General features: G+C 49.2%; 2 protein-coding genes across 2 annotated transcripts; one reads left to right on the forward strand and one right to left on the reverse strand.

Annotated features, from left to right (window-relative positions):
• Positions 1-209: 209 nt before the first annotated feature.
• On the reverse strand, positions 210-1,533 carry ACTL9 (actin like 9). Its single transcript, XM_025916614.2, has one exon. It carries the CDS (start codon positions 1,458-1,460, stop codon positions 210-212), a length of 1,251 nt encoding a protein of 416 aa, XP_025772399.1. The 5' UTR covers positions 1,461-1,533.
• Positions 1,534-18,232: 16,699 nt separating this feature from the next.
• OR2Z1 (olfactory receptor family 2 subfamily Z member 1) lies at positions 18,233-19,161 on the forward strand. Its single transcript, XM_025916417.1, is given in 2 exon segments — positions 18,233-19,091; positions 19,094-19,161. Coding segments are annotated over 2 exon segments (927 nt in total).
• Positions 19,162-19,430: the final 269 nt, after the last annotated feature.

The following is a 19,430-nucleotide window of genomic DNA, read 5'->3' on the forward strand; positions in this document are numbered from 1 at the left end:
GTGCTTCTGGGGTTGCATCATGGGAGGTAAGTTAGGGCAGGAAAGAAGCAGGATGTCCGGGAGGCAGATCTTGGTGGGGTCAGAACCCGAGGTGAGCCAGGGTGGGCGGGCCCGGGAGTGGACCGGGCTGGGCCCTGGGTCAAGGCAGAACAGAGCCGGCTGGGTATTGGAAGCTTTAGTGCCCCCCGCCCCCACCGCGCCGCCGGGGGTCAGTAGCATTTGCGGTAGACGATGTGCGGTCCCTGCTCTTCGTACTGCTCCCGCAGGACCCAGCAGGCCTGGAAGGCGCGCAGCGAGGCCAGGATAGAGCCCCCCCTCCACACCGAGAAGTTTCTGGTAGGCTGCGCCGCCACCACCACGTGGGCCTCCGGGGGCTGGCGGCGCAAAAGCTCCGCCCTGAAGCGGCCCTCGAACCCCGGGAAGAGCGAGGAGCCCCCACAGAGCAGCACGTTCTGGGCCACGTCCGCGCGCGCCTCCGGGGGCACCTTGCGAAGGCTCCGTCCGGCCATGGCGGGGACGCCCGCGGGCGACAGCCCCGGCATCTCCGGGGGGCTGAACAGCAGCTCGGGGCACTGGAACAGCTCCTTGCCCAGCGTGAGCGTCCGCCCGTCGGGCAGCCTCAGGGTCTGGCGGCACTCCCGCTCGGGTCGCGCCTGCGCCTGGAGGAAGTCGGGGGCCACGTAGCAGTAGCGATGCTTGATGGCCTCGACCGTGTCCAGGTCGTGCTGGCCCGGCGGCAGGCCCGGGCCGAGGAGCGTCTCCGCCAGGAAGGCGGTCAGGTGGGTGCCCGCCAGGTCCAGGCGCTCGGTGGCGTGCGGCAGGTTGTAGCCCTGGAAAACCGCCGCCGCGCAGGTGACGCCGTGGCCGGCGTCCACTACCAGCCCGCTGACCCGCCCGTGCGCGTAGACTGACAGCACGGCCTGCGAGGCCACGTACGCGGCGGGGCAGCGCAGCGACTCGAAGGCCACCTCCACCAGCTTCTCGCGGTTGGTGCTGGGGCTGAAGGGCGGGTCGGAGAACAGCAGCGGGTGGTCCCGAGGGGCCGCGCGGAGGTCGTGCTCCAGCAGGTGGCGCCAGATGAGCTCGGCGGCATCCCAGTCCACCACGATGCCGTTACGCACCGGCTGCACCAGCGTCAGCTCCGGGCGCTTGCGGGCGGCCTCGCCGATGAAAGTCTCCAGCGCCGCCTGCCGGGCGGAGGACGGCTTCTTGGGCTGGCAGCCCACGATGGTGGCCACGGTGTAGGCGGGCCGGGCCTGGCCCGCGAAGCCCACCTTACAGGTGCCTGTGCCCATGTCGATGACCACCGCGCCGGTCTTTGGTGGCAACCTGTCGCCCACCATGCTGGGGGGCTCCTGCCGCAGGGTCTCGTTCGCCAGGATTGAGCTGGGGTTCGCGCCAGGCCTGGGGGCCTCTGGGGAGGGCTGGGGCTTCGTGCACCCGGAGTGGTTGGCGTCCATGGCTGCAGGTGGCTGGGTGGGCTGCTTGGCAAGGCTGACCGCTTTCCTCTGGGGGTGGGGGGGGGGGCAGGGGTGTGAGGAGAAAAGGCTGAGACGCGAGCAGGGCAGGCACATGCGGAGGGAGGGGACGGACCAGTGGTCTATGACATCACCCTCATATCACCCTGTCACCCTCATATCATCACCCTTCTGGCTGCCCCCTTCAAAAGACTTCACAATGCAGGGGAAGGGAAGGGGATGGGGATGAGCCTATCCCAGAAAGCTGCAGGATACTCCTCTATTCTGGATGCCCCTCCAAAGCGGCAAGTTTGGAGAAGCAGGCTAGAGGGTGCCCAAGGAGAGACCAGCTCCCTGATCCAGAGCCCAGGAAGACCCAAGAATCCTTCTCTTGGTGCTTCCTTAGAATTTCATCTTAAAATTAATTTAATTAAAAATAGTAACCCTTATGGGGCGCCTGGGTGGCTCGGTGGGTTAGGCATCCAGCTTCGGCTCAGGTCATGATCTCTCGGTGCGTGGGTGCGAGCTGTGCTGACAGCTGGGAGCCTGGAGCTGCTTCGGATGCTGTGTCCCCTCCTCTCCCTGCCCCTCCCCACTCATGCTCTGTCTCTGTCTCTCTCTCAAAAATAAATAAACATTAAAAAGATAAAATATTACCTCTTAGAATATTAATCAGAAGGTGATTGGCTAGCTGGTTTGTCCCTCTGGTTTCCTAAAGGAAACAAAAGCCTGCCTGGGGTGGGGTGCAAGGAGAGGCCCAGACACCCCCGTACTGTTCTTTGATTCTTCTGCTCTTTTCTACACCTGGCACAGTTTCCTTGCCCTGTTCCTGTAGACCGGGAATTTGCCTCTTCGAATCGTAGCAAGATGCCACCTCCCCTTGGAAGCCTGCCCTGATTTCCCTTCCCTCTCTCTACCACATGGTGATGGTGATGAAGAGGTGTCTGTCTTCTCTCCAGGGGCGACTTCTGCTTCCCCTCAGTGGGAGGGGTCTCTGTGGGATCCAAAAAGGGAGCTCTCAGTAAGATAAATGGGACAGGGCAGAATCAGGGCATTTCTTTCCTTTTCTAAGGCCGAATAATATTCCATTGTGTGTATACACCCCATTTTGCTTATCTGTTCATCTGTTGATGCATTTGGATTGCTTCCATGTTTTAGTTATTGTGATTAATGCTGCTCTGAACCTAGCTGTGCAAATATCTCTTTAAGTCCCTGCTTTCAGTTCTCCGGGGTATATACCCAGAATTGGGATTGCTGGATCATAAGGTAATTCTATTTTTAATGGTAAGTATTTTACAATGTACAGATGTATCAAATCAGCGCCTTGTACAACTTAAACTCACTGCAATGTTATATGTCAGTTACATCTCAATAGAGCTGGAGGTGGGGAAGGACCCAGACCCTCAATAAATTGCTAAGCAAATGAACATTTCCAAAAACACGGATCAGACCACAAACAAAATTAAAAACTCGACCTCACTCTTGGGCCAGGATTAAATCTGGACACAACTAGGAGATGAGGCCTTCTTACTTCTATCTTCCTGTGACTTATTCAGCTCTTATGCTGGCAATTTCTAGCATTACACGCACACACACACGTGCGCACACACACACACATGCACACACACACACATAATTGATTTGTTTTATTTTTATTTATTTATTTAAAAAAATTTTTTTTCAACGTTTATTTATTTTTGGGACAGAGAGAGACAGAGCATGAACGGGGGAGGGGCAGAGAGAGAGGGAGACACAGAATCGGAAACAGGCTCCAGGCTCTGAGCCATCAGCCCAGAGCCCGACGCGGGGCTCGAACTCACGGACCGCGAGATCATGACCTGAGCTGAAGTCGGACGCTTAACCGACTGCGCCACCCAGGCGCCCCATAATTGATTTGTTTTAACTAACAGATGATACTTAGCACCACCAGAAGTGGGTTTTGAGGCAACTCTCCTGATCCGTTTTGGAGCCGGCTGTCCTTATTTGAGACAATTCCTTCTTCCCCAATGCACCCCCTTCTGGATAACGTATGTGCAAGAAATGAACGCTGTCCACATTAAATGCCAACTCCCCAGCCCCCCTCCCACCCCGGGCTGCCACCACCTACTTTCTGTCCCTGTGGATGGGACTCTTCTAGGGACCTCCTATGAGTGAACACCTACTGTATCTGTCCTTCTGTGACTTGCTTATTTCACAGAGCACAATGTCCTCAGAGTTCTGCTATGTTGAAGCACGTGTCAGAATATTTTGAGAGACCATGATATTATTTTCCATAGGGGCCGCACCATTTTCCATTCCCACTGGCAATGTAGGGGTGCCAATCTCTCCACATCCTTAACACTTGTTTTTGTCTCTTTTTTTTTTCTTTGCTTTTTGGTTTTTAATTATAGCTACCGTAATGTATGAGGTTGTAATAGTGTTGTAAGCATCGGCATGTTAGAAAGACATGTTTAGTTCAGACAGACTGTTACATAAAGAACTGAATAGCCCATGTTCAGAGCCCAGCCTTTGGTATCCATGGTGACATGGGTGTGTGCGGAAGGGGAGCTACTTTCCGTTTTTCCGCATCACTCAACAGACCTGCAGGATGGACCCTTGAGCCCTTAAAACATACTTTGGTGAATTTAGGGTACAGCCATTGAAGACAAAAATAAACATCCCCCCCCTTAAAGAATCATCACGGTGAGTGGAAGGGGTGTTGAGTGAATGGGGGTCAGGTCAATTGTAACTGCATCTTGAGGGTGCTGGGTTCATTGTTTTCTGATGGGGGAATAAAGGCTCAGAAAGGTGAAGTAATTTGCCCAAAGTCACACAGCTGGGATGGCGCAGGGGCAAGATTTGAACCCAGATCTCTGAGCTACTGCAGTGACCGAAAAGTATCCTGGAAAAGTGTGAGGTCTAAGATTCATGTGAAACAGTAGAAATGGAGGCTGGAACGCATTGGCCTCAGTTTCCCCTATTGCGTCTGCCACATAATAGACGCTAGATTCCTGGTTACCACGGCAGACAGGACGGCGAGCATCGTGATGAGAGGCAACAAGGCGACGATGTGGTCAAGACCACCGATCTGGAGCCAGCTGCTGGGGTTTAAGGTAAGAAGGTAATAAGGTTGGAGGTAATAATGGTACTGACTTCCAAGGGCAGCGATGTACATGGACGAGTTATTATTTGTGAAGTGTTTAGGTCAGTGGCTGGTACATCGTAAGCGCTACTGACGGTTACACAAATTACACGTCTTGTGCGTGTGAGTAACCAAGAGGTGGAAACATCTGAGCAACAGCTCTGCAGGGGAATTAGGGATTAAGATGGGCATGTCTCTTGAAAAAGCCTTTTTTTTTTTTTTTTTTTTTTTGCGCCCTCCCGGCTTCAGATCCGGGCCGCGGGCGTATCTGACACCTGCGTGGGCCGCGAGGCTTTCCACCTGCGTCTGCGGTCGCGGGGGGTCGAGTTGTATAGCTTCCTGCCAACAGGGGGCGCCCAAGACCACCAGCTTCTTTTTCTTTCCTGCAGCCGAGTCCTTCGTCCAGTTCACAGCCTTGGTTGCAAATTAGGATCGCCAGATGAATTAAAAAAAAAAAAAAAAAAAAAAATCTCCGTGTTCTGGCTGCCCCCTGCCCCCGACCGACTGCATCAGAGTTCTGCAGATGGAGACCAAGCATCCGTGATTGTTTAAAGCTCTCAGGAGATCTTAATGTGAAGCCAGTGGAGATCAGGTGATTTGGATGTTCAGCATTTTGAAATTCTGCTTCTCCTCCTCCTGCCCCCTCCCCTCCCCATCCTCCCGTCCTGTCCCCCTTCCCCTCCTTTTTTTTTTTTTTTTAAACATTCTCAAATTCTTAATTTCTCCTGACCATCAGAAAGGATGGACCGGGAGTCTGGGGTTGTGAGGAAGTTCTCTTGGATCAGCGGTTCTCATACTTCAATGTGTATGAGCATCTTCAGGCGGGCTTGTTAAAACACGGAGTTCTGATCCTGCCCAGAGATTCTGATTCAGCAGGCCAGCCCCCGCCCCCCCCCCCCCGAATCTGCATTCCTAAGAAACTTCCAAGTAATTCTGATGCTCCTGGTTGGCCGGCTGGACTTTGAGAAACCTTGTCTGGAGCCTTGCGGACATCTGGGAGACGAAAGGAAAACTGCTCACAAGAAAGCTTTATATAGAGATATGAATGTTATGTAGCCATGAGAAAAAAGGAACCCCTGCCGTTTGCACAGCTTGGATGACACTTGAGGGCATTATGCGAAGTAAGCAAGTCAGAGAAAGACAGACGCTGCATGATCTCGCTTATATGTGGACTCGAACAAAGCTGAATCTGTAGAAACAGAGAGTATATGTGGACTCGAACAAAGCTGAATCTGTAGAAACAGAGAGTAGAATGGTGATTACCAGGGGCTGGGGGGTGGGGGAAAGGGTGATGTTGGTCAAAGGGTACAAACTTCTAGTTATGAGTAAGTTCTGAGGCTCTAATGTATGGTAGTCACTGTAGTTAACAATACTGTTACATACTTGAAAGCTGAAAAGCCAGTGCACCTGTTCTCACCACAAAAACAGTGATGACGTAAAACACCTGGTGGTAACAGTTTTGCGATTGTTGGTAACAGTTTTGCAATTGGTAAGTGTATCCGTCATTCTACGCCTTACGCTTTACACAGCATTACCTGTCAGTTATATCTTGATAGAGCCGAAAAAGTACAGAATAAAAGACATGATTGATATAGTGTTCCTGTTTGTTCTCCAGGGTTTATAGCAAGACTGCTCAGGCTGCTTGTGTTTGCTTATTGTGGTGGTTAATGTTCTACAACGTCACGACTCACGGAGTTAGTGACTACTGAACTCTGGTTACCTTTTCATCAACTAGTCAACTGATCTGTTTAAATTAGAAGGCATGCTTCTGTTTTTATTTATTTTTTTTTAATGTTTACTTATTTTTGAGAGCAAGAGAGAGGGAGAACAGGGAAGGGGGCAGAGAGAGAGAGAGGGAGACACAGAATCCGAAGCAGGTTCCAGGCTCTGAGCGGTCAGCACAGAGCCCGACGCGGGGCTCGAACCCACGAACCGTGAGAACATGACCTGAGCTGAAGTTGGACGCTTAACTGAGCCACCCAGGTGCCCCTGTGTGTTTCTGTTTAAAGATACATTCAATATACATTATTGACCTTAGTAACACTGAACTCACAGCCAACATCGCTCACTATACCTGAAGCCTGAATGAAGCTTGTCTAGCACATGCATTTTCTCTGCAAGGCACAGCACAGCCTTCTTGCACGAGGGAGCTCTAGGTAGCACCATGCTTTGGGCCAATTTAAACAGTGAAACCATGGATGGAAAGTACAAAACTGTGAAACCTGGGGCACTAAACAGACCGTGAAAAGGGCACTTGTGTACGGTCTGAGAGCAGAACAAGAAAGCACACCATTGGCCTTGTTGGATCTCGGTGGGAAAGAAGCATGTAGGCAACTCAGATTTTTCATTGCTCTGTGTGTGTCTGCAAATGACCGTGAAAGTCCCAGAAGTACTGAGTTTGCGATTACAAATAAATTCAAGTAGGGCTCCTGGGGGGCTCAGTCGGTGGAGCAGTGGACTCTTGGTTTCGGCTCAGGTCATGATCTCACGGTGCGTGAGTTTGAGCCCTGCATCAGGCTCTGCCCTACCGGTGGGGAGCCTGCTTGGGAACCTCTCTCTCTCCCTCTCTCTCTCTGCCTGTCTTGTATTTCTCTCTTTCTCAAAATAAATAAACTACAAAAAAATCAGGCATGTTCTCAAATGTGGACTCTGAATAATGAGGCTTGACTGAACACACACACGTATACATATACACATATCTACACACACACACACACATCTACACTCCACACACACATTCAAGTGCCTGTGTGTATGCACCCAACACAGGCAACAACACCACAACAAACACAACGGAAGCCGTCTGTGGATCTCTCCCCAGAGAGGATCAGGTTGCTGAGTTGAGTGTGTTGTTCACATGGGGGAAATGCCGCTTTTGCTGGGACCCAGGCTCCCCTCTCTAGCTCTGTTGAGTGAGCAGTTCCGACCATTCTTCAGTTTGGAGGTACCACTCCCCAGCACTGCTGACCCACTTGACCTGCAGTGGGAACCAAGCATCACATTGTCAAAAACTTCCAGGTGAATCTACTGTGTAACCCGTACTGAGAACCACTGATTAGCGGAGCAATCTTGCCATAAACCTCAGAGAACAAATGGAAACATTGTATCGATCATGCCTTTTCATTCTATATTTTTGGTGCTTGGACACCTTGGGGCCTTGCTCACCTGGGAGAGACTCCCCGCCCAGGGCTAGCTGATTCCTAGAGATGGCACACACCTTGCTCCCCAGTGTACCTTTCGTGGGCAAAGCATCCAATCCAGAGCCCATGTTCCCTTCCTCCTCCTCTGCGGGGCTTTCACACTCAGGACCACTGTCCTCCTCCACTGACCACCCCAGAGCCAGGTACCAGATGACAAGGGACAGCCCCTGAAATTATTCAAACTAGGGGGTCCTAAGCCTGTCTCCTGCCTGACCCTGGTGCTTCTCTGAGGGGACCCCGATGGTGTGCCACAACCCCTCCCCTTGGGAGCTGTGAGTAACAAGGCAGCTTTTCAATGGCAGTGCTCTCCTAACCCATTGGCCTCACATGCCCGGATCATAATAAACCTCTATCTTAAAACAGACTCCTCCCCTCAGCCTTCCGCTCAGAATGTTCCGTGGTGTTTGGAGGGCCCTGCCCAGCACCCCTTGGTCACCCATGCTGTGCTCTCTCCACCATTCCTGTGGACCATTAAGGGCTGAGTGCCATTGTTTTCTCATGTTCTGCTGGGACAGATTTTAGATGTGCGGCACCTGACTCCACTGTAATCAACGTTCTCTGCAGTGGGAAGGAGAAGCCAGAAGGGGCTTTTGATGCAATGCCTTCGGCCCCTTGACGGGTTGTTCCTCACTGCTTGGATGGAGGAGGAGCTGGTGGGCCCAGTGGGGGGTGACGCATTCCAGGGAGGTGTTATCAGGAATCCCTGTGAGATGGGTCTGCTCCCGGCCCCAGCTCAGCGGACTGCAGAGCGAGGTACGGAAGGAACCAGGAGACTTGCCTTTCACCTTTGTCCCTTGCAAACAGGACGCATGGCGCTACGTAGGGGCAGGTCTCATCTCACCAGCCTGCGGACAAAACATCGGGACGTTTCACGTCATCTTTCTGGGTGAGGTCCATCACACCGTGTGGTTTTTAGTGACACAGTCTCTCCAGGGATGATGGGACCGGTTCTGCCATCTGTGGTTCTTCGCGCAGAGCTTTTACGCAGGTGTTGCTGGTGTTGGCAGATGAGTTTTGGCCAGGTGTGCTGGCAAGAAACAGCCTTTTTCTGTTTATGGTTTTGTTTTTTAATCTGAAGCTTTCCCATTTATGTAAATGTCTCAAAACTTTCTTTAAAAGAATATTTAGTTTTGAGAGGGAGACAGAGCACGAGCAGGGGAGGGGCGGAGAGAGGGAGGAGAGAGAGAGAGAGAGAGAGAGAGAGAGAGAGAGAGAGAGAGAGAGAATCTGAAGCAGGCTCCAGGCTCTGAGCCATCAGCACAGAACCTGACGCGGGGCTCGAACTCACGAACCGTGAGATCATGACCTGAGCTGAAGTTGGATGCTTAACCGACTGAGCCACCCGGGCATCCCATACGGTACATTCTTTTTGTTTATTCTGCTGAGCAATTTTCTTTTTCTTTACAAAATTTTATTTAAATTCAAGTTAGTTAATATATAGCGTTGTATTGGTTTCAGGAGTAGAATTCAGTGATTCATCGCTTACATACAACACCCAGTGCGCATCACAAGTGCCCTCCTAATACCCATCAGCCATTTAATCCACCTGCCCTCCAGCAACCTTCAGTTTGTTCTCTATAGTTAAGAGTCTCTTGTGGTTTGCCTCCCCCTCTGTTTTTATCTTATTTTTCCTTCCCTTCCCCTATGTTTTGTTTCTTAAATTCCACATACGAGTGAGCGATTTTGAATCTTGAAATTCACAAGTTTCATTCAGGAAACACTTCTTGTCCCATATTTCCATACTTCTGAAATGCCTACTGTTTTGATGTTGGGCCATCTAGATTGATTCTCTGATTTACTATTTCTTTACTGTTTTTCTCTGCGTCTTTTTGTTCTTTTGTGTTTTTTTTTTGTTCTTTTGTGGTGTTTTCCTATACTATACTATATATATAGTATATATATATATACACACACACACACACACTATATATATATATATATATATATATATATATATATATATTTTAATAATTTTGTGAGAGAGAGAGAGAGAGAGAGAACAGGGGTAGAGAGAGAATTCCAAGCAGGCATCATGCTCAGCACAGAGATCCCACGTGGGGTTCCATCCTGTGACCCTGGGATCATGACCTGAGCTGAGTTGGATGTTCAATAGACTGAGCCCCCCCCAGGCGCCCCCCCCGTCCCCATTTTGTATTTTAATCCTCCTATTGAATTTTTTCATTTCTCATATCATTAAAAAAATTCTAACAGATCTTTTTCTTTAGAGAAAAAAAATTTTTTTTTCACATACACAGTCTTTTTAGTTATACCTCTGGGTTCTAGCCAGTTATAGCTCTAATGTTACTAAGAGTTTCTTTTTGATTTCTTCCCTCAGTCTGTTTCCTCTAAAGTGCTTTCAGTTTCAGTATGACTGTTGTGTGGTCTCTGTCCCTTGATACTGTTTGGTTAATTGGGTAAAAAAGTGTTTGCAAGCTCTGTTCACACGAGTTAGTCTCATTTACTTTGTTTCTCTATTCAGGGTGCTCTGGGTGGGTTATTTCCTTGAAGCTTCCTTAATGGTAGATGTGTTGTTGTTGTTGTTAGGTGTTTGTGGTTTTTTTTTTTTTTTTTTTTTTTGGACTGGTTGATTCCCAGAAAAGACTCACAGAAGCCAGTTCTTTGGGTAGCTACCCCGAATGTTGGGTGAATGCTCCAATTCTTTCCCTGCACAGGCAGCTAGGACTTGGGTTGTGTGTTCCACTTGCTCTGTGTTGACGTAGGTCAAGGTCTGCAGCCAGTGAGGACATACTTGTCCAAATCCTCACCTTTGTTCTCAGTGGCTCCGGATCTGGGGCACCTTCCCACCAGTGCTCAGACTCAGGCATAACAGAAATCAGTCCCTCAGGCAGCCCCCTTCAAATTTTAGATTACAGCCCAGTCCTTTCCTTCCCTCCTCAAGGATCAGAGGGCGGCTGGGGGGCTTCCTCCTGATTGTGTGGTGCTGTGGTCGGGGAGAGATTATGGTGAGAAGGTGCCAGGTACTTTCCTGCTGGCTTCGATGCAACCGGTCTCATGCTTGAGGGGGTGCAGGAGCCCCTCAAGTAGTGTCTGAACTTTTCACAAAGGGACTCAATCCATGTGTGGTTGAATTGGTGTGTCCCCGTGGGAAAGGAAGTCTGAGGCTCCCCATTCTGCCTGCCATCTTGCTGATGTTCTAGCTAATCTCCTCTGGTATAAGGACCCAGGTCTTATTGAATTAGGGCCTGCCCTAATGATCTCATTTCAATTTAATTAGTCATTTAAAGACCTTATCTCTAAAGACAATCATGTTCTGATGTCCTGGAGGGGGGATGTCCTGGAGGGGATATGATTCAGCCTGTAACAATGCTACAACATGGATGGGCCTCAAAAATATTATGCTGAGTTGGGGCGCCTGGGTGGCGCAGTCGGTTGAGCGTCCGACTTCAGCCAGGTCACGATCTCGCGGTCCGTGAGTTCGAGCCCCGCGTCGGGCTCTGGGCTGATGGCTCGGAGCCTGGAGCCTGTTTCGAATTCTGTGTCTCCCTCTCTCTCTGCCCCTCCCCCGTTCATGCTCTGTCTCTCTCTGTCCCAAAAATAAATAAACGTTGAAAAAAATTTAAAAAAAAAAAAAAAAAAAAAAAAAAAAAAAAAAAAAAAAAAAAAATATTATGCTGAGCAAAAGAATTCAGATGCAAAAGGTCACCGATTGTATGATTCTATTCATATGGAATATCCACAATAGGTAAAAATCTGTAGATACAGACAGCAGTCTGGGGTTAATGGGAGTGACTGTTTCGTGAGCATGGGGTCTCCTTGGGAGGACAAAAATGTTTTGGAACTAGATCAAGGTGATGGGTGCACAGCACTGTGAATGTACTAAGTCCCACCGAATTATACTCTTTAAAAGTATTAATTGTGTGCTTATGTGAGTTTCATCTCAATAAAAGAAGTGTGTGTTTGTGTGTTTATGTACATATAAAGAGAGAAGAAATGGTGAGAGATATATGGATGTGCTTTTCTGCACGTTTAAAAATTTTCAGGTAAAAAGTTAGAAAAACTGAGAACAGACTTGCTGTTTCATAATTATTTTCTAGCGATTTCCATAATCTTAGGCTTATCTCCTCCAAAGAAAAAGGTGATTATGGCTTGTCAACATAAAAGGGCAAATTACTTTAAGCATGGCTCCTTCCTTCCCTCCCTCCCTCCTTCCATCCTTCCTTCTTTCCTTCCTTCCTTCTTCCCTCCCTCCCTCCCTCCCTCCTTCCTTCCTTCCCTCCCTCCCTCCTTCCTTCCTTTATTCCTTCCTTCCCTCTCTCTTTCCTTACCTCCTTCTCTCTCTCCCTCCCTCCTTCCTTCCTTCCTTCCTTCCATCCACTCTTGATGCAGTTCAACATGCTAGGCGTTGAGGATTCAAGACCCACTCCCCACTACTCCATATCTTGATTTCTCTTCCCAAAATCCTGTCTGTTCCAGCCCTTCCTGTTCCATAAACATCCATGTGTCCATGTGCTTTGGGTACCAGTGACACAGAAATGAGTAATCGCAGGAGTCTTGCTGTCAAGGAACTCACAGTCTGTGGCAGTGTTACTCCAAGCGTAGCCCATGAACTGATGTGGCCCTTGAGGAAAACAGGACCTTGAAACAGACTGTAAATGAACAATATAGCTATGATTTAGTTCAGCTGACATTTCTTCCAGAGGAAGATGTTCTCAGTTAAGGGAGCAGTGTGTTGAATAACTTTCTGGTGCGAACTCCTTGTCTCCATACAGACTGTCACAACTGCTTTGAGTACTGGTCTAGTATCTGCTTGGAAAAATTTCACGGCGAACGTCAAATCCAATTTGTAAGGGCTGACTGTTTGGCGTGCCGAGTTGGGAAGCTCCATCCAGGCTCAGAAGTAGAAAGCCACGAGGCCAATTGCTAATGCCTGCCTTGGGCTTGGATGTACGGCAGGTGGCACGGCACAAGGAATTGGCTGGTAGTTGCCTCTACTATATATCAAGTCCTCAACCCAGGTCACTCATTCCTGCTTCTATGCTGATTCCACTAGTTTCCATCTTTCTGACTCAGCTTTGGTTTGAGCAACACTCCCGGTCACTCACTTGGCCTCGGGAGGCTTGTCTGTGGCTTCCTGCACTGGGCATCCCTGCCTAAGGTAGCTTGGCTCTCTGGGCTCTCCCCTTTCTCTTGGCTCAGCTGTGGATACACAATAAGCTCACAGGCACTAGAACCATCTGTCTTTGGATCATTGCATCTCCTGAGTCTTGGAGGCCCCTAGAGGAGGAAATGCCTCCGCCCAGGGAAGTTGCCTCTTGGGCGTTTTACCACCATAGCTGCCTCATTATTTAACTCAGAAGAAACCTCCTGGACATGGAAAAGAAATTTTTTTTTTTTTTTTCGAGCATGGGATCCATTTGCAGCAATGGATTCCTCATCTACTCCTCCTGGTTAGACCCAAACAAAAACACTTGGGCATCTGTTACATCCATTTACCGGCATCAGTGCTGCCCATCCTTCCTGTAGTTGAGAGATGAGTATTTTTCCACAGCCTCCAGGGACAAAATATCAAGGGCTCTAGGCTCCCACTGCAACTAATTTCCTCTCTCGCAGATAGGGGTTTCTGATGCGACAGGTCTCCATGGAGTCCCCACCCCCAGATAATGACATCTATGCCCCAGATGATGATGTCTGTTTCTGCATAGACAGGCAGCACTGGTTGCTGCTGGAATCGAGGGAGATTTTATCAGGGGCTATCCTAGAATGAGAGGTGTTGACATGCTTATGGGGTATTGAGAAAGGTCCTTCATGCCACATGCAGACCCTGCTGGGTGGGGGGCAAGAACTTGGAGCCCAGGCTTGTGGGGATGTTGAAGCTCCAGGCATGGTTTAGAGATTAGACATTGGTGGCAGGATGGATCTGAAGAGCTGCTGATCTTGTTTTCCGTAGACATGTTGGGTTGACGGGTATTGGATGGAAGGATGAGTTCTTGTCCACGTCTTTGACTTTTGCCAACCTGCAGGAAGTTGTTATACCGAGTGTTTATTCTTTCCTTGTCTGTCTTCACTGCTATGAACCCAAGGTGGCCAGGCCTCTAGATGGCAGAAGGTGATCCATGTGGATGTTCACGCCATGTTGAAGGTCATCTCGTGTTGACTTTCCATAAAAGCTGTTGGAAGCAGCCAGACATGGGCCCCTGACCTTGGTCAGAACCACCCATCTGGCATGGGTTGGGGGCACCCTCAGCTTCCCTCCTGAGGACTGGCCATCCACAGCAGGGATCCTCCCCAAAGGAGTTCTCAGTTCTGCCTTCCTGGACGCAAGAGCTGAGCATCGACTGCAAGAAAGAAACCACTTACTTCCAGGGATGTGCTGATTCCAAATCCTAGCCTGCCCTCTCAGTAGCTGTGTGACTTTCGGTAAGTCACGTCCCCTTCCCCAGCCCATGTATCGGTAACATTAGTTCCAACAAAAATATCGCTTCCCTTACAGGATGGATACACTCAACAGGTATTTATTGAGCGAGCTCTGCTGTGGATCCTTGAGCTGGTGTAATTGAATGTGAGGATAAACAGACAATGTAAATGGTAGGGTCCTGCAAACTGTCATTTGAGTAGCTAGGTTACCAAGGGCCCAGATCACGTCTAGTCATGGTGGAGAGATGGGAAGTTGTATGGGCAACAGGAAGGTGAATAATGCCAGTGTCTTTTCCTTGGTCTCTTGGCATCAGCAAAGAGACCGCCCCCCCCCCCCAGACCCACATTTTGGCATTACTGAGGACAGTGGGGAAAGGAAGTGGTGAAGGGGCATCTTGGAAACTTGCCCAAAGGGCTTCTCTTCAAACCAGAAGAAAAGTACTGATTTAAGAGTCCCAGGTGATCCAGCCCAGATTTGAGTGACTCGTGGCTACCTCTGCCCACCCCTGCCTGTCTCACTTGCAGGGCAGAGGTTGGGTGGATGGCAATCTTCTTCAGGAAGAGGTCTTGAGGGGAAAGAGTTTGTCAAAAGCTCAGCACACAAGGGGATCACAACCAGAATCTCCGGCCACCAAGATACCAAAAACCCAGTAATTGTTGGCATAACAGGGGGAACACCTGGGCACCCTCGAAGGAAAGGCTCGTTTGGGGGCACACAGGACTGAGTATGTAAATATGTGTAACAAATTCTGAAATGTGTATTATGGTGCTTGGGGGAGTGTGCAGTATGCAAAGGGGAAAACAGGGACTTTGGAATCAGATTCCTATTCTGTTCAGATTTCAGCTGTTACTTCTTTGCTGGGTGGTGCTGGGCAACTCCCTACACTTCTCTGAACCCATATATGTCTTCTTGTAAAAAAAAATGCAGATAAAACAATGCCTACAGGCAGGGGTCAAATTGTGATAAAATACATGTAACAAATTTACAGTTTTAACCACTTTTAAGTGTACCATTCACAGCATTAAGTACATTCGTATTGTTGTGCAATGATCTCCAAGACTCGAAGATTAAAGTGTTAAGCACACAAAACACTTAGCCAGATGCTTGCTAAGTGAGTCCTTAATTGGACAGTCCTTAATTGGTGTCAGTTTCTTTTAGGGCGAGTCTATGTGAGTGATAGAGTGAGATCAGGTTCATTTGGACATTTAAATAGCCCTTGGCAGGAGCCTGTAGTAAAAGCTATTTCACTGGCTGGGATACTTGGTGTTTGGGGGGGGGGGGGGTTGGATGGCTATAAGATGGCAGAAACATTGCAAGAATTAATTTTTTTTCTGTATGGAGTCATGGAAATAGTAAGATATTCCCAGGATTTATGCGGGGTCTGAGCTTAATCCAATTTAAGAATAAACATCTGGAAGAGGAATCGAGGAAAATGTACAGGTTACAATTATCCTGTCTTTAAGCCAGAGGTTCTCAACAAGGGGTGATTCTGCCTCCCTGGGGACATATGGAGCCAGTTTTGGTTTTCATGATGAGAGGCAGTGGTGGGGGATGCTCTTGGCATCTCGTGGGTTGAGATCCAGGGATGCTGCTAAACTTCATACAATGCACAGAACAGTTTCCCACCACAAAAAATTATCTGTCCCCAGATAACACCACGGTGGAAAAACCCTGCTGTAGGCTAATGGATCTGGGGTTGGGTGGAGTTTGGGAGACGCTGCTAAGGGATCTTAGAGGCCAGAGAAGGGGCAGGTGGGGTTCTACACAGGACAAGGGCATCACAGAGAAGCACTAAAGAGATTGATGGAGCTGGACAGGGTCAGACCATGGAAGGAGCCACAATGTTGAGTAATCATAACAATCAGCCAGCACTGAGAAGGTTTTATGTGCCTGGCCTTGTGCTAAGCACGCATCAACTAGCAATCTCTAATGAATTTCCTCTCTAGAGAATTAGTAATAATTCTATAACAATTATATAATTTGTAGATTTTATGTATAATTATATTTATGTAAATTATATCAATTTATATATATTTATTGAGCACTTGCCACATGTCAGGCACTGAGCTCTGAACATTCATCCTTTAATCTTTACAACTGTGCTTTAACATAGATTACTGTCACCCATTTGATGGATGAAGAAACTGAGGTTAAGTAGATACCCAAGGTCGAGCCGCCACAAACTAGTTGAGCTGGGATCCAAGCTCATTTTAGTCCGACCCTTGGGTACACTCTCCTAAGCACTAATTCTGTGTGCTCTATTTCTTCTGCCTGGAACAACTTTCCTTCTTTTGGCTGCCTGTAAAACTCCTACCTGATCTTCAAAACCCAGCTCCAGTGCCTCCTCTGTGAAGTCCTCTCTGACCCCACCCCAGGCAGAATTTCATCCCCTTGGTACCCAAAGCCTCACGCATGTGTCTCCATTATGTTGTTGATTAGATTATTCTGAAATGATTTGATCAATGCTCACTTTCCTTCTCAAACTCTAACTTTGATAACCACAGGACTGTTATCTTAACTTCCTAACATCATCAACTGACTTTGGAAAATGCTGCCAGTGAGGCGGCCCATTCCATTTTTGGTTGGATTTCACAGTCAGAAAGTTCTTTGTTAGGGTGAAGCACCCATCTGGCTTCACTAACATTCACCTCCCAGTATCAGGAGGCAGTTGGTTCCCTGACACAGCATCCCTCTCTAGACGCTCTTCAGATACTGAGGGCATCTGTCCCAAGACACTTCTCTGACTATGCCCTGTGGTGTTAGCAGTCATTTCCTACAGAACATCCTATTCACTTCCCTCAATGTACTTTCCCTCTATCACAAAGATCTTGTCCATTTATCTCCTTGTTTGTCATCAGTATCCTGATGCAGTATGTGGGGTCCAGGTAGAGGGACCTTGCCTAGGGTGCTTCGCCTCTGGATATCTTATGCCCAGCTTATCTTAGGCCCAATTTTGTTGAATGCATGGGTGAATGGTAGGTTGGGAGCTTGGATGTGATGGGAAAATCAGGATGATGGATAATTAAACAGCCTTTAAGGCCTTCTGAGTGAGGATGGCAGCCTTAGGAAAAAGAGCTCCAGTGAGGCCCTCTGTAAAATCCACTTGCCCTTAAATGGCCAGTCTTGTTGATTCTCTAATTACCTGCAGTTGGGAATAGACATTCTTTTGGTCTCGCACTGTCCACTGTTGGAGTTGTGGGTGGTGCATGGGATTCCAGGGCAAGCTCGGTTTGCCCGGAGGCTTGGAGGGGGCCAGGAGAGTTAAGTATTCCCAGTTTAAGTGTGTAGCTCCCTCTAATCCGTGGTCCTCTTTTTTGTCTGCCTCATTCGCCCTGGCGATATTAGACACAACCTTCTAGGCCCGGTACCTTACTTGAAATTGAGTCAGACTGTCCATAGGTCACTACTCTTCACCCAATGCAACAAAATCACCAATAACAGCTGAGCTGACTGACAACTCCTCTCCCCACCCAACTCCAGGCTGTTTGGTTCCCCAACCTGCTGTCACCCATAGCCACCCTCTGTGGCTCGCGCCCTCTGGAGATTCATACCCTCAGTTTGACCCAGTACAGACTCATCATTGATTTCTCTTTCCCCCATATTCTCATCCAGGCTCTTGGACCTAGACCTTTCTCTGCTTTCTTCCTTGGTTTATTGCTTTGGCTCCATCACCCTCCATTTCACCACTCAGCCTTTTTGGAATCTCACCTCTGCTTTGGCCCCAGGACCATTGGAAGGAGAGGTATTGAAACATTCTACTGGAGCTGAGTTACCGTCTTTGACTTGGACTTCAATGTTTGGACCTCAAGAATCAGTGTGTCACTCTTTACTAGGGTGTGGCCAAGTATCTTGTTCGGAGATGCAAGTTGTTGTTGTCCCATCCCATGCCTGTGACAGATGTCACTCACTGACTATGGCATTTCCAACTGCTGATTCTAGCTGTGACCTTGTAATACTTCTCCAGGCAGCCACTACCAAGTGGAGGCAGTTGGCACGTGGGTAGAAACTTATTTGCCGTCCCCACCAAGGCATCTTGCCATTAGTATCCTTCCTACAGCAAAAGTACGTTGTGTGAAACATGGGGGATGCGAATCAGTCAGTGACCTCTGACTTCATTCTAGTGGGCCTCTTCAGTCACTCAGGTTCACGTCAGCTACTCTTCTCCCTGGTGGCTGCCACGTTTACCGTGGGCCTCCTGGGCAATACCATTCTGCTCTTCCTGATCCACATGGACTCCCGGCTCCACACACCCATGTACTTTCTTCTCAGTCAGCTCTCTGTGTTTGATGTTGGCTTTCCCCTGGTCGCCATCCCCAAGATGGCATCCCACTTCCTGCAGGGAGAAGGTTCCATCTCCTTTGAGGGTTGTGCAGCTCAAATATTCTTCCTGACCCTGTTGGGTGTGGCTGAGGGCATCCTGTTGGCCCTCATGTCATACGACCGTTATGTTGCTGTGTGTCACCCTCTACAGTATCCTGTGCTCATGAGGCGTCAGGTGTGCCTGCTCATGGTGGGTTCCTCCTGGCTGGCAGGTGTGCTCAATGCCTCCATCCAGACCTCCATCACTCTGCACTTCCCCTACTGTGCCTCCCGCATCGTGGACCACTTCTTCTGCGAGGTGCCAGCCCTGCTGAAGCTCTCCTGTGCAGACACCTCGGCCTACGAGTTGGCGCTGTCCACCTCCGGGGTGCTGATCCTTGTCCTTCCCCTTTCCCTCATTGCCATCTCCTATGGCCACGTGTTGGGCGCCGTTATACGCATGCGGTCTGAGGAAGCCAGAAACAAGGCCTTCACCACCTGCTCCTCGCACATCACGGTAGTGGGACTCTTTTATGGTGCTGCTGTGTTCATGTACATGGTGCCGGGTGCCTACCACAGCCCACACCAGGACAACGTGGTCTCTCTATTCTACAGCCTTGTCACTCCCACACTCAACCCCCGAGAAATCGGGAGGTGCGGATGGCTTTGGTCAAAATGCTCAGCAGAGCTGGGCTCGGGCCAAAGTGATGACCACCCAGGGGGTTGCTGGCATGATCCCAGCGGTTCTTCATTCCCCCACTCCCATTTCCCCAAAGCACCAATTTGTGGTCCAGCTGCCAGGGCCTTATAGTCAAGGCTAAGGGCCTGTCCAGCTTCTTCCCATCCTATGACTTGTTGGGCTCATGTTTTCTTCCATGGATTTGTGGAAAGCAAAGGTAGCTGTCCCAATCACTTGTAGTAGATTCTGCCTCTATTCTTTAGCACTATTTACATGAATGGAGGGCCCTGCTTTGTAA

Source organism: Puma concolor, chromosome A2, assembly GCF_028749965.1.
Source record: "Puma concolor isolate L17-30 chromosome A2, mPumCon1.1.hap2, whole genome shotgun sequence".
Lineage (NCBI taxonomy): Eukaryota > Metazoa > Chordata > Mammalia > Carnivora > Felidae > Puma > Puma concolor.